At 39.5% G+C, this 15,444-nt stretch overlaps 2 protein-coding genes across 2 annotated transcripts in view; one reads left to right on the forward strand and one right to left on the reverse strand.

The window, feature by feature from the left end:
* The window catches only part of LOC123979923 (type-2 ice-structuring protein-like), a 188,790-nt gene that overhangs the window by 26,942 nt on the left and 146,404 nt on the right, over positions 1-15,444 (reverse strand). The window lies entirely within an intron of this gene.
* LOC123979925 (transcription factor 7-like 2) overlaps positions 12,404-15,444 on the forward strand; it is an 11,718-nt gene continuing 8,677 nt past the window's right edge. Inside the window, exon 1 of the mRNA XM_046064033.1 lies at positions 12,404-12,426. Coding sequence (XP_045919989.1) covers positions 12,404-12,426 — 23 coding nt within the window. The remainder of the gene's footprint in view (positions 12,427-15,444) is intronic.

Below are 15,444 nucleotides of genomic sequence, written 5' to 3' on the forward strand. Positions count from 1 at the left end.
TGGAGAGAAAAGAGTCAGATGTAGGCCGGAGGTGACCTGCGGGAGGGAGAAGGGGTCAGATCGCCCCTTTCCTGTCCTGTGGACTGTCTTTAGTGACAACTTTACGCCTAGAAAGGTTCACAAGGGCTCTTACATATACACAATCCTTAAGCGATTCATTGTCTGATTGATCCTTACCAAACACCAGGCGATGTCTCTGGTTTTTACACGTGAAAAGGTCAACTCTCGGGGAGGGAAACTTCCCTCCCTCTTTTGACACCATCTGACCTTCTTTGAAGTGCGTCTGGTTGAGTTCACAACACATTTATGCAGAAAATTGAGTTCAACATTTATAAAGTTTGTTGCAGCACATCAAGCTTTTTTTAAAATTCCGCTCAATCCAGGCTGTGATTGATTTGTTCACAAAAAGTGACATTAACAAGAGCATCGGCTTGATGAGAAGTTCAACGTGTTTCAATAAAAAGCAGAGATTTAGCTAAATAGCCGGCTAACGTTAGCCAAACCCACACGCTCCTTGAATTCTCCCTGGTGTCTTCTGTCTTACTGATTCAGCTGCTAGTGGCGCATCTCGCTCTTGTTTTTCAGTAACGGGGCTGTTAAAGTGGCCACAGAGCGACCAGCCAACCGGGTTAATCCCGTTACTCCTGATCGCCGCTCCGACTATGTTTTGGACGATTAGCATTGAGGGTCCGGCAGGGTGGGAGATTCATCACGAATCACACAGTCGCTACTCACTGCCTGTCTAGTATTTTTGGCTACGCATCATAAATAAATACGTTCACCTACACTTTTAGCAAACAAACTTTTGGACAAACACGATTTCCACATTGAAATACCTTGTTAAATGGCGATTAAGACTTTTTAAGACCCCACGGACACCCTGTTTTTGTAGGTAGGGCATGTGGAAAGATTTGTGGACATAGTGCTGAATGTATATTTTGGTTATCTCAAATACGGAAATGTCGATTTGCAGGAGGCCTGTATATGGGGTTTTATGCTGAATATACTGTCTGCTGATGTCGGGGTCAGTGTCTGTTTTCGAGTATGACTGTATGTTTTGTATGTTTGAATAAATAAAAACTTTAATGACAAAAAAAAAGATACTATACCCCATACCTCACACTATCCTCAACCACAAGATGAAACTACTAACATTAACGACTTTGCGCATTACCCACTTAATTTCCTCCATTCTGAACACTGAACACATTTTCTGCACCAATTTATGTAGGAAATGTCTTTATTTATATGAAGGGAAACAAAATTAAAGTGACAGGTGATTCAAAAAAATATAATGGAATATAATGCAGAAATCAGCTTTTGGAGTTGCATTGCATGTTTTCTTATTGTGCATTGTTTCATCTGTTATTCAACATTTCTTGTTGCAAGTTGTTTTTCAGAACATTTTTTACAAAAGCTTTCAAAAAGTGATGGAGACATTCAGATTCTGACCTGTCCCCAGCGTCCCCGGAGTAAATGACACCTATCTGTCAATATTTTTAAATGTCCCGCCCCATCCAGGCTATGATTGGTCGGTTCACGACAAGTGACATTGACAAGTTACTTTCAGCACACAGCAGGTTACGACACTCTTTGATCTCGCCGCTATGTGGTCACGTGGTTCATGTAGCTCTCCATAGTTCCAAACAACTCAGCGCTGTCAACCAGTTTGAATGGGTTTAGGCGGGAGGGACACCAGAAGCAGCTATATTTACAGCAATTATTGGTAAATATTAACAAAATATGACACTGATTACTGAGTTGACACTTACATTACGTACATATAATAACGTTTGTTTCATTTTGGAAGGAAAAAGGGCTGTTCCCATAACACAATGTTACACATTTACAGCAGCGACTTAATTTGCAGCAATTTTCGGTAAATATTAATGCATAATGTGCATTGATTACAATGTTGACTACACTTAGAGTTAGCGTATTCTATCCTGGGAGTGATGGACAGACAGCATTCACAGTGTGGTCTGTTGAAATGTAACTAGAGAGAAGGTTACTGAATGAATTAGCCTGAGGCGAACGTTAAGGAAGTTGAAGGAAGTCAGCCCATGTAAATCCACCAGCTGCGTTCCCTCTGGAAAAAATAGGTGGTCCAGAGGGTTAGACATGTTATGAGTCATTCCTGACTCTGAGTCAGGAGTTCTGTGAGTTCCCTGCGAGTTGGATGGCACCAACTCGCAGGGTGACATGTAGACTGGAGCCACTTTCACACCCACATTATTTTCCAGGACTTCTGCACAAATATGTTGGCTTGCTGCGCTGGATGAAAGGTACAGAGTCAGAAAGGAGGGTCCGATTTGATCAGCCTCTGAACCAGGGAACGACGGCAGTAACAGAAACTGAACAATACTTGAAAAGTCACAACTGGCATGTTGGTGTTGTGCTACACGTGACAGCCTTTTTCTACGCCGCTGGTTCTGGAAAGCCAGATCGCTCTGTGAAAGCAGACTCCTGATCTGAGTCCTTAAGTACAAAGTACCAATACAGACTTTAATCTTGTACATTTTCAAATTAATTAACAGGATATTTTTTCCTTAATAATATGGCAGCACATTGCACCGTAGTGTAAAATGCAGGGGAAGCAAAGCAAGCAGTCACTTCACAAAACCGTATAAAGGATATTTGTGATAAGATACCATTGACATTGGCGGGCTTGCCTATGGATAAAACTGGCTTCATCAAAAGCGTTATAAAAGATTCCTAGGTAACTTGGATCATTTACAAGCATCAAAGGCTTCTACGCTTTTTATACTATAGTTTATCATTTATTTTTAAACACCAAAGCTAATTTCTTGTATGTGTAAACCCATTTGGCAAAACAGCTGATCCTCTGGCTCAGTTTCTCCAAGTCAGCCTATCACAGCGGGTTTGTTTATTCTGAGTCTTGCTTAATTCAAATGTCATTTACAGAAAAAAAACAAAAAACATTTTCAGACAAATTCTCCAACATAATTGGTCAAAGGTTAAAGTCCTTACAGACGCCCTCTTTATTTTCATAGTACAGTAAAAGTGTGTGTTTGCTCTAAATGACTGCATTTATGTGAAACTGACTCAGCTGGAAATTCTACCCAGCCCAAGTTAAATTTAAAGTGAAGTATTTCTGACAGCTTCCGAAAGGCCCATGCAGGCTGCTTTCCATTACCAGTGCCACAGTAGTAAAACTAACAAACCCTCAAGTGTAAAGGCATCAGATGTTCTAAATAACCGCCACCTCCATTAATTATCCATCATAACCATGCACATGCAGCTTGGATGACATCTCATTTCGGTTATATCAGCAAAATACATAGTTAACATAGATAACTGACCAGTTGTAATGAAGGAAAAATGCAAATGTAGGGAAGTTAAAAGTAGATTACTGATCCCAAGATTCTCAAGTGAAGATTAAAAGTCCAGTTTTTAAAAAATGTGAAAAGTAACAGTTCCTAAATTTTTTACTCAATTGCATTACATGTAACAAGTTAACATCCACTCCTGGTGGTGGGGCCCTATTTAGGGGTTACTAAGGGGGTGGAATCAATGACAATACGAACAGGCCACAGTGTCCACGCTGGTGCTGTTTGCTGCAAGAAACAAAAGTGGAAAGTAGACTACTCTATAAGCAATGGTCCAATTAGGGGGAAACGCAAGGGAACGTCATTCTGGAAGTCATTCCTGCTCAGATTTCTATAGGGTGAAACAGCTTATAGATGTTTTACATTGTTTCTAAAGCTTGTTCATGAAACAAATATAATTTATTGTGCTTGAACAGCTCCAGAAGAAAGAAAAGTGTAACTTAATTAATGTGCAGAGACAGTTACACCGTTTTGTGCATTGCAATGTGTGTGAGAGCCTATGGTCTGCTGATCGCAATGGGTTAGCACCATTGCTAACAGCAAGCTAATGCCGTATGAACACTGGAGCCGCGTGTGACCGGCTGTTAACGGTATGCTTCGAGGGAGACGTCCCGTAGCTGTCTTCATCTTCATCTTTCTGAAAGGATTGCAAAATATTATAACAGCGGGAGTCATCTGGACGATGCTGTGAAACTGGGCTCGATGTTACTTGGAAGGGTAAACATCGCTGCCCGACAAGCGTTCCATTGAGCGCCACAACAAACTCTGCGGGGCCACAACGAGTCGATGGACTGTCTGAAAAGTCATCCAGTGTTACGGCCTTGGCTGTATCCCTGGTGTTCCAAGTTCCGGTTAGGGAACTTCTTCAAGATTACTTTCTTATGGGTCTGCTAGTCTTTAAACATCACTAAAGGATAACAACAGGGTTATTACTTACTAAACTCAGAGGCAAGCACCGCTGCTCACTTAGCAAGGTTATTATTTAAACAGAACAAACACAGTTATAATGGAAGCTCGCTTGGTTCGAGAAACAGGGGTTTTTATGGTCTCTTTTCTTTGCATTCCTGGCTTATCGCATCGGCTATCAGAGAATGAAATGGTGGTTTATGGCTCAGCCGTTCTGTGGAGAGAAAAGAGTCAGATGTAGGCCGGAGGTGACCTGCGGGAGGGAGAAGGGGTCAGATCGCCCCTTTCCTGTCCTGTGGACTGTCTTTAGTGACACCTTTACGCCTAGAAAGGTTCACTAGGGCTCTTACATATACACAATCCTTAAGCAATGCATTGTCTGATTGATCCTTACCAAACACCAGGCGATGTCTCAGGTTTTTACACGTGAAAAGGTCAAGTCTCGGGGAGGGAAACTTCCCTCCCTCTTTTGACACCATCTGACCTTCTTTGAAGTGCGTCTGGTTGAGTTCACAACACATTTATGCAGAAAATTGAGTTCAACATTTATAAAGTTTGTTGCAGCACATCAAGCTTTTTTTAAAATTCCGCTCAATCCAGGCTGTGATTGATTTGTTCACAAAAAGTGACATTAACAAGAGCATCGGCTTGATGAGAAGTTCAACGTGTTTCAATAAAAAGCAGAGATTTAGCTAAATAGCCGGCTAACGTTAGCCAAACCCACACGCTCCTTGAATTCTCCCTGTTGTCTTCTGTCTTACTGATTCAGCTGCTGGTGGCGCATCTCGCTCTTGTTTTTCAGTAACGGGGCTGTTCAAGTGGCCACAGAGCGACCAGCCATGTAGCCCATGTAAATCCACCAGCTGCGTTCCCTCTGGAAAAAATAGGTGGTCCAGAGGGTTAGACATGTTATGAGTCATTCCTGACTCTGAGTCAGGAGTTCTGTGAATTCCCTGCGAGTTGGATGGCACCAACTCGCAGGGTGACATGTAGACTGGAGCCACTTTCACACCCACATTATTTTCCAGGACTTCTGCACAAATATGTTGGCTTGCTGCGCTGTATGAAAGGTACAGAGTCAGAAAGGAGGGTCCGATTTCATCAGCCTCTGAACCAGGGAACGACGGCAGTAACAGAAACTGAACAATACTTGAAAAGTCACAACTGGCATGTTGGTGTTGTGCTACACGTGACAGCCTTTTTCTACGCCGCTGGTTCTGGAAAGCCAGATCGCTCTGTGAAAGCAGACTCCTGATCTGAGTCCGTAAGTACAAAGTACCAATACAGACTTTAATCTTGTGCGTTTTCAAATTAATTAACAGGATATTTTTTCCTTAATAATATGTAAATATATATTGTATAGCGCCTTTCTAGTCTTTTTGACCACTCAAAGCGCTTTTACACTACATCTGCATTCAACAGTCACACACATTCATACACTGAGCCTAAGTGCTCAAATGGAAACTAACATTCACACACTGGCAGAATAGCCGCCAGGGGCAAATCGGGGTTCAGTATCTTGCCCAAGGACACTTACGACACGCAACCAGGGGGAGCCAGGGATCGAACCGCTGACCTTCCGATTAACGGCCAACCCGCTCTACCTCCTGAGCCACAGCCGCCCCAAGCAGCACAGTGCACCGTAGTGTAAAATGCAGGGGAAGCAAAGCAAGCAGTCACTTCACAAAACCGTATGAAGGATATTTGTGATAAGATACCATTGACATTGGCGGGCTTGCCTATGGATAAAACTGGCTTCATCAAAAGTGTTATAAAAGATTCCTAGGTAACTTAGATTATTTACAAGCATCAAAGGCTTCTATGTTTGTGCGCCTGCACAAATCTCAGAAAGTTTGATCTGAAGTCATTATACCTTCTTTTTGCCTAATAAATGTATTTTCTGTGACAAGACAGAAACAAAGGTCAAGGGCAAAACTGAAAATCTCAAGAGGTCACAGAGTTGGAAACACAAAGAACCAGCCTGGAAAGACTAGGGCAAGAGAATTGAAAAAGAGGTTCTCTAGTGCATGGTGCCGATCAAATACCTTTTTTCTATGGATGCAAAATACAACCCTCTTTCCAAAAACGTTGGCATGTTGTCCATCCATCCATCGTCAACTGCTTATCCTGTGTACAGGGTTGCGGGGTGCTGGATCCAATCCCAGCTGACATCGGGTGCAAGGCAGGGTACACCATGGACAGGTCGCCAGTCCATCCCATGGCCACATATACACAAACAACCACTTACACTCACTTACACTACCGCATACATCACGCACATACACACAAACATTAACATAAACAACAATATTTGTAGACAGAAAGACAACAGAGTAATGGAAGTGCAAATGATGAAGACAAGAGTGTAGTTGGGTCTAGAAAATGGCTTCATGTATGGTTCCTTATTTAACCCTCTCAAGCTTAAAGTATATTTCTTTACTTTTTTAAAGATATTAATGACATTGAAGCTCTCACTATGTTTGATGCATTTTGTACTGTTTACACGGTGTCCGCCGGGCTATTTAGCTAAATCGGTGCCTTTTATTGAAACACATTCAACTTTTCATAAAACCGATGCTCTCGTCAGTGTCACTTTTTGTGAATAAATCAATCACAGCCTGGATGGAGCAGGATTAAAAAAAAGCTTGATGTGCTGCAACAAACTTTATAAATGTTGAACTCATAGTTCTGCATAAATATAAATAAATATATTAATATTAATCTTTTAATTTACTATTAAATTAACAATATACTTTCAATTTAATGTTGTACTAATACAGTCATTTAGACTAGTTCCTCCTCCAGGTTGTGCCTTTGCTGCACTTACGTTATTCATCACTCATTTTATTCCTTCATCTTTGTTCCCTCCTGCCCTATTTGAATTTTGTTGTACTGATCAAGTGGTCGATGAGAGTTATCACACATATCATTGCAAGCAAGCTCACATTATCTAGTTTAAACAACTAAAACACAAAATTACACTGTGGTTCACATGATTTGCTGTAATACTGCGTACATACACGTCATAGTTTATGTAAGACAGTTGTTTTTCGCAGGAAATCTGATCGGTCCTTCACATAGAAAAGAGTTGGCCCATACAGGCTGTTATAGGCACCTGAGAAAGTTGGTGAATGCCTCAATTTTTAGGTGGTGTTACAACTTGATGACATATGCACTAAATATGTTATAAATATACTTAAATTCCTTTTAAAAATTCAAAAATGTCCCTTTTAAAGGTGTGTTTAATTGGTTACAGCTCAAAGTGGTGCGGCAGTCTTAAAATATGGTGAAAAGGTCTTAAAAAAGGTATTGAATTTTACTTAAGGATTCCTGTGTACCCTGGAGTATCAGTTATCTGAATGGATTTCTTCTCCTGTTTGTCTCTAGCTGGATGTATGAGGAAGAACTGATGAAGTTAACAACAGCACCACTTTGTGGACAGATTGTTGTACTGCAAGCTGCCCTACAGGTGCATTCACATTGAATACTGAATCAGCTTTCATTGTAAAACCGCCCACAGCTCTACCACGTGGTGACACGACTGTATTGCAGGAGGCTTTCTCTTTGATAATATAATGTTGAAATACACATGTGAAGTGAGACAAACATCGTTAAACAACGGTAAAATATAATTTGGGTTTAAAATGGCATCATGTTTGCTAAATGTAAACAAGAACAACTCATTATGACAAGGAACTCTAATAATACCTGAACAATTTTCCATAATTTAAAACTTATTGTCACCTCAGTGGTGGTGATCCTTGAAGATTTTGGACAGCACAACATTTACTGCAACTACAGATTAAAAGGTTCCTTAAATAGTTCTGTTTATTCGATTAACCCTCCTATTGTGTTTGTTCCTTGTATCCTATTAAAGGTGTTCCTGACAAAAATTAGCCGTTCTGTTTAACTGTTAAATCAAATAAAGCATGAGTTATCACCACACGGTGTGTGACATCTTTTACCCAACTTTATGTCTCGTCATCATTACAAGTTCTGCACTTATGTTTTGAATTTATAGTATTTTTTTCTATCTGCTGGTTGAATATAATATACTGTAGTCTCACACATTAATTTCCTTAGACCGGTCTTTTTTAACTGGGAACGCCAGAGACAGTTAAAGTTTGAATAAAACCATTAAAAATCAATGAAAGTGGCCATCACTAATTTTATAGAATCAAATACCCAGTGTGGAGAATACATGATGCCTCCTATCAATCAGATGAAATATACCATATTGATTTTTTATTTAGTTTGCCCATTGCACAATAGGAAGCTACCCTTGTTGCTGTGTATAGACACATGAACATAAGCTGTCTCTCATTCACACTCACATATGGAGTAATACTCACCAGCAGCTCTGGTCAGAGCCATCATGGCACAAAGAAGTGCAGACAGAGTCAGCGTCTTCATGGTGGAGATGATGCAGATGTTGAAGATGATGATTACCTTTAATAAAGACAGACAGGGACATGTTAGTAATACTTCTCTAGGGAAGAGACCACCTGTAGTGGCAGTCAGGTCAATATATAATGACAGTTTGTGAGCAAACCTGCTGCAGAACGATCTTCTCTTCTTCCTTCTCAGCGTCTGTAGCTTCGGTCGTCCTGAACCAGAGAAACACCAGCTCTTATATACAGTTGATGACGGATCTTACCAGGAACTGAGGAAGAAGTTACTTATCTTTCCATCTCTCACAAAACCAGGAACCAAAGACAAAACACACATCCAAAATACACATTTACAGGCAACATTTGAGATCATCAAATGACAAATTTGACATGTCTGTGTAGGATGAATAAATGTCTAAATGTTTCAAAGACTAATGGACCAGGTACTTTATGGATTGTCTGAGTTTTCTTGTGCATACCTTGATGATATTGTCATCTACAGCACAACTCGGGTGGAACATTTGGAGCATCTCAAAGTGGTCTTCGACTGCCTACATTCTGCCGGCTTGACAATCAATCAAGCCAAATGTGTCCTGGCCAAGAAGGAATGGAGTACCTGGGTTTCACCGTTGGAGGTGGGTTAATTAAACCTTAGGTTCAAAAGATCCATGCAATTGAGTCATGTCCTCTCCCGCAGACAAGGAAGCAGCTAAGATCTTTCCTGGGGATGGCTGGCCTCTACCATCGGTTCATCCCCAACTTCTCAGCCAGGGCTGCTCTGTGTTATGTAAACTGAGATTCAGGAACAGGAGCTCATTCTATTCCTCCAATCAACCATTCGTGCTTCACTCATTTCATCCACCTGTGCCTCTCTAATCCAATCACACGCACTCACGTATATAAGCCTGTCTAAACTGTTTTCACTCCCAGTTCTCACATCCCTCCCACCCAAACCCTGTTTTGTTTATTTCACCTCTTTTAATGGGCAGCACTGCGGCCTCACAGCAAGAAGGTTCTGGGTTTACACCTCGCTCAGCCCAGGCCTTTCTGTGCGGAGTTTGCACATTCTCCCCGTGTTTGCGTGGGTTTCCCCCAGGCACTCAGGTTTCCTCCCACCATAAAAGACATGCACGCTAAAATCCATAATTCTGCCAAGTAATCATTTTGTCTTTTTCTACAAGGAAACTACTCCCCATAGAGGTCCGCTATTCAGTGAGGGGGGCATGGCCACACAACCATCATGCACTTACACTCAGTTACACTTCCTTAGTTTATGCCTTTATTTTTCCTTAGGATTGGTTTCTATACTTTTTCCAGACACATTATACATACACTTGTGGCAAACATTTATTTAGGAACAAATAAAGTACAGGACACTTTGTTTGCTTTGTTTCACATACATTATACTTTATTTAGTTGACCATACAAAGGTATCTTTTTGGAGCATGCAAAATTAGTTACTTTTGGATTGTCTTTCTGTTTTTATAACTACTTTCTTTTGAGGTTCCCAGTGTTGGGGATTCCACACCCTGGAAGGATTCATGTAGTCTGCTGGTTTAAAGGGGTGGCACCCAATTGGACGCTACCACTGCTTGTTATGTCCAGGGTTGTAGCTTCATTCTCTGCTAGATATTTATGAGTGTTGATTTATATAATATGAAGTATTTTTGTTTGGTTAATGTTAAGTAAGATTACATTTCTTGTGGATTAAGTGTTTAGTTGGTTTTGCTGTTATTTGTTGTTTATGTAGTAGTATTATTGTTATGCCATTTTTCCATTACCAGTACCAACTCAACCCGCCTCAACTCAGCTTAACTCGGTTTTGGCCCGCCATCCTCCGTTTTCCATTGCAGATGGTACCCAGAGATAGTACCCCTCAATGTAGCTGGTCGTCATAGCAATACTACACACAACTGCCGTGGCGTAACTTTCAATGCGACCCACAAACAACTGTCTCTTGATTTAAGTTAAAACGTTTCAACATTTCTCAGAATTGTGGGCAGATGGATGTACTGCAAGCTGCGCTACAGGTACATTGACATTCACTACTAAATCAGCTTTCATTGTACAACCGCCAACAGCCCCACCATGTGGTGACAAATGCTGTTCTGCACGAGGATGTGGTCTTTTGTACGGAAACCCTAAGTGGCCATCCAATAAAATATTTTTTTACTCCATTTTCCTCTGATAACGAGTCAATTTTCTCGTGATCTCAAGATAACAAACCATAGGTGCATACAGGGGTGGGCAGGTGCGTTTCTTGATGATAATTTCAGAGAACCTTTCAGTGTGACTGGTTAGCTCAGTTGGTAGAGCACAGGACTCATAATCCAAGGATTGCGTCTTTGACTTCTGCTCTCAATGACTTCTTTCTTCTTCTTCTGTGTGTTTTTTATTATCCTCTTTAGCAAAGTTGTTTTGAAGAGATTCAGGGGAATCCATTCACACATTTCCCGACGGATATTTCAAAGGTTCCTCAATGAAAAGTCCATACGTTGATAGATTTGGACCAATCGCCGAGATGTACACAGTATATTAACCTCCTCCTCTCGTGTTCGTTCCTGGTTTCCTGTGGCATTTTTTGTTAAATCAAACATATCAAATTAAGCATGAATTATCACCACATGATGTGACATCTTTTAACCAACTTAATGTCTAGTTATTATTATTAAGTTCTGCACTTACTGTTGGAATTTATGATGTTCTGACCTCTGTTATCTGAAATACTTTCACTCCTTTTTCAGTAAACGAATTTACATATTATTTTGAGTGTAGTTAAGACCAGAGGAAAATATATGTTTAACCAGGACACTATTTTGAAATCATCTAAAAAAAAAAAAAAAAGATTTGTCCCATAATCCCATTTGGTGGCTGCTGTAAGCAACATCTGATTCTGGTCAAAAATTGACTGATCTGATTTTATTCAGAAACAAAATCCATGATAATTCAATTGAAGATTTATTTTAAAAACATAGATGTCTGTGGTGTGGGAGTATATGGGAAAGATTTCCCTCTGCTGGTTGAACATAATATAGTCTCATACATTAATTTTCTGAGGCCATTTTCCTTAAAGTTTGAATAAAACCATTAAAAATCAATTAAAGCCTTTGGTCTATTAGATGAAATATACCTTCATTATGTGTTTATTTATTTTGTCCATAAAATAATTGGAGGGTTAAACTGAACCAAATGCTGTCAGACACTTTTGGAAATTATAAATATTAAGATCCATTAGAGGTTTGAATCACATCACTCTTGTACCATCTCTTATTAAGTTATATTAGATGTTTATTATATAGTTATATTAGACATTTTCTCTAGGTGCTCCCAACAGTTATAATGTTCAGTATTATTCAACAGTATTATGGCTGAGGCTCTTTGAGATCCAGGAAGATTGTACCCAAACAAACAGGAGATATTACACAGACCAGCTTGTTTCAATGCTTCTTGAGACTTTTAATTTTGCCTAAGAGAAGAAAGAACAGTTCACTCTGCAGAATAAAGTTGTGCTAAAAGCTTTCTTTTCATTACACATTCAGTCTGCTCGTATTAAAGAGACGCTTTGTCGCTTTATCCTTAAAGGGGCTATATGTAGTTTATACTTTATAAACAAAAGCAGGCGGGCTAACACTAATGTATCATGTTGGCTAAATGCATAAATGTAACGTTATCATGCAACGAACATGGATTAGTTAAACCTCAAGCTGATAAAAATATTATTGTAAAGTTGCAGCGGGAGTTGCCTGAGTTTCCAACATGTTGTGTGAAGCTGTCTCCCGGTGAGTATGTCTATATGTCTATATCGTCTTTTTTTATAGGGAGTATTGTGCCAATATGCCGGTTTGGTATCTGTAAAAAGCCAAAGCCTTCATGCTGGTGTTTCCGTGTTTATTGTGGGAGCTCTGTAAGAAAGCGATTGTGTTTCGGAATATTCTCGCTCGTGAGTTCAAGTGAGCACCCGTATGAGCACACACCTGGTTGCAATCTTAAAACAGACCGGTGGTGGCCGCTCGCTGAAAACTACATAATTCCCCTTTAAGTGGCGTTACAGAAATAGAAAAGAAGAAAAGATGTGAAATGAAATACAGAGCCTTGAGGTTAAATATGAAACTGTAGGCGTAAAGAGAGACGAGTTTCCTCGTAGACACGCAAACAATAAATTGATCAGTGTTTGTGCGTTTGACAGGTACTTCACGCTTTTAACTGACATTTCTGACACAGACAGATGGGAGGTGAACATCACATTGCACGTCGTCCCAGCATTTCTGATCTGTAAGAACCAAAAACACAGCAGTCAGAAAGCAAACCTGAAACTGTTGAATGAATCATCATTATGTAGACAGATCATTCATCCTGGCATATGTTGTCCGTTTGAACATCATCACTCTCACACATGGAGGCAGATTAGTTAGTTAGTTACTTTACAAATTAAGATTTTTACTCGCGAAACATGAAAAGTTAAAATATAAATATAAAAAAGAGTGATGTTTTGTTATGAACGCACCACCAGTTTATAAAAATAAAGCTGTAGCAAGTAGTCAAATGACAAAAAATTAATTAGCGACTATTTTAATGGTTGAAGTCATTTTCATGTAAATTATGATTTCAGGGTTTGCTGCTTTTCCTTTGAATAATTTTATTTTTTGTTGTCATTAACGTAGAGGTGTGGACTGAATCAAAATTTATTGATCCCAGAGGAGAAATTCTTGTGTCACAGTTGCTCACATTGCACATCAAAGTATAAAGTAATAGAAATAATATATATTGACTATAAAGAAGTATACAAATAAAGAATACATTTAAATAAATATATATAAGTGTGTGGAAAATGTACAGTATTTTAAAGCCAGGTAAATGACGGAAGTGTAATAAATAATATATATAGTACTAATAATGAATACAGATTGTGATGAGGGGAATGTATTAAAAATCCTTAAATCTTGCGCATTAGTTGTGAAGGTGTCCCTTTGGGCTGTGGGTAATTGTGACGACATTTCTTATGATTTTCAGATCTTTTACAAACAATCAGTCAATTGAGAAAATAATTAACAGATTAATCCATAATAAAAATTATCATTATTTGCAGTCTGATGCAAAAAAAGTTCAAAATTTACTCCAACTTAACAGTTACAGCAGCATTTAGGTTTACATTTAGCTATGAGAAATGATAATGTAATGAATATATAATAGTACAACAGTCCCATGCGACATTTTACTTTTATTACTAAGTACATTTTCCTAATTACATACTTTAAGTATGCCTATATTTTCCAGATTATACTTACATACTTTTTAAGTAAAATAATGTTATAATTTACCTGAATAATTAATTTGCAGACAGTGCTGAAGATAGTAGGCGCTAGGCTCTCCAAGACACCAGTGAGTAAAGCCAAAATGTGTCCCGTCAATCCATAACCAGTATCCCTCCTTGAATAAAGAGGAGAATATTGTATGTTTAAAAGAGTCAAGACAATTATTCCTTGATCAACCTGTTGCACATGTAATCATATGTTGATGAAAAAAATACCTGTTGTGCATCAGATCCTCCAATCCATGCTTCTCTTTGATAATGAGTGGCCCTCATTATCATCGTCTGAATCTGATGGTACTCCTGGATGTTGTGTATGGATGCAAGGTGTCCACCCATGGACCGACAGTTTCCCTACAGCAGAGAAAGAAGTCTGATAGCCTGATAGAAAGAAGTTTGTTTATTGATGCCAATTAACCAGAGGTGGAAAGTAACGAATTACAATTACTCACGTTACTGTTGTAGCACCCTGCTAGTTTGGTTTATATAATGCTTATTTCAGTAACAAATGTACAGTGAAAATTGGTTGAATTTATTATTGGTGTGTAATAGTTTTAACTATGTGCATTAATATGGAGTAATTTCTAGGTTGGTAAGATGTTGAAATGTCACACGTTCTATGTAGTTCTTGAAGCTCTCAAGTCCATGTAATTGGTTGTTTATTCAATAGTCAGGTGTCAGTCTGTTATTATCGAATCAGGGTTTACTCAGAAAAAAACAAGTGATGGACTGAGAGCGGTGGGATAGAGAGAGAGAGGTGAACGACACAGCGATGTTGAACACTGGTTATTAATTGTGTTAAGTGTTTAAATTATGTTGCAGCTAAAAGTTCGAGACCTGGTAGATTTTGTATCAGAGGTACCTAATAACACCGGAACAACATGTGTGTTTGGACTGTTTAAGTCTGAAGTCGAAAAAGACACGAATTTTATCATTACACTCTGTCTGCTCCTCTCTGGTGATCGTTGTGCTCATTAGTGCCCCCCCCATAAAATACAGAACAGAATTTAAAATCATTCTTCTTACCTACAAAGCTCTTAATGGTCAGGCACCATCTTATCTTAAAGAGCTCATAGTACCTTACTACCCCACCAGAGCACTGCGCTCCCAGAATGCAGGGTTACTTGTGGTTCCTAGAGTCTCCAAAAGTAGACTAGGAGCCAGAGCGTTCAGCTATCAAGCTCCTCTCCTGTGGAACCAGGTTCCAGTTTGGGTTCAGGAGGCAGACACCATCTCCACATTTAAGAGTAGGCTTAAGACTTTCCTCTTTGATAAAGCTTATAGTTAGGGCTGGCTCAGGTGAGTCCTGAACCATCCCTTAGTTATGCTGCTATAGGCCTAGACTGCCAGGGGATTTCCCATGATGCACTGAGATCCTCTCTCCTCTACTTTCTCTCCCTCTGTATGCAACCTCAACCCATTATTGCATGTTACTAACACAACTTCTCCCCTTTCTGGTAGTCTTGTGCTTTCTCGTCCCTCTCCTCTC

The sequence above is a fragment of the Micropterus dolomieu genome, linkage group LG12 (assembly GCF_021292245.1).
Source record: "Micropterus dolomieu isolate WLL.071019.BEF.003 ecotype Adirondacks linkage group LG12, ASM2129224v1, whole genome shotgun sequence".
Lineage (NCBI taxonomy): Eukaryota > Metazoa > Chordata > Actinopteri > Centrarchiformes > Centrarchidae > Micropterus > Micropterus dolomieu.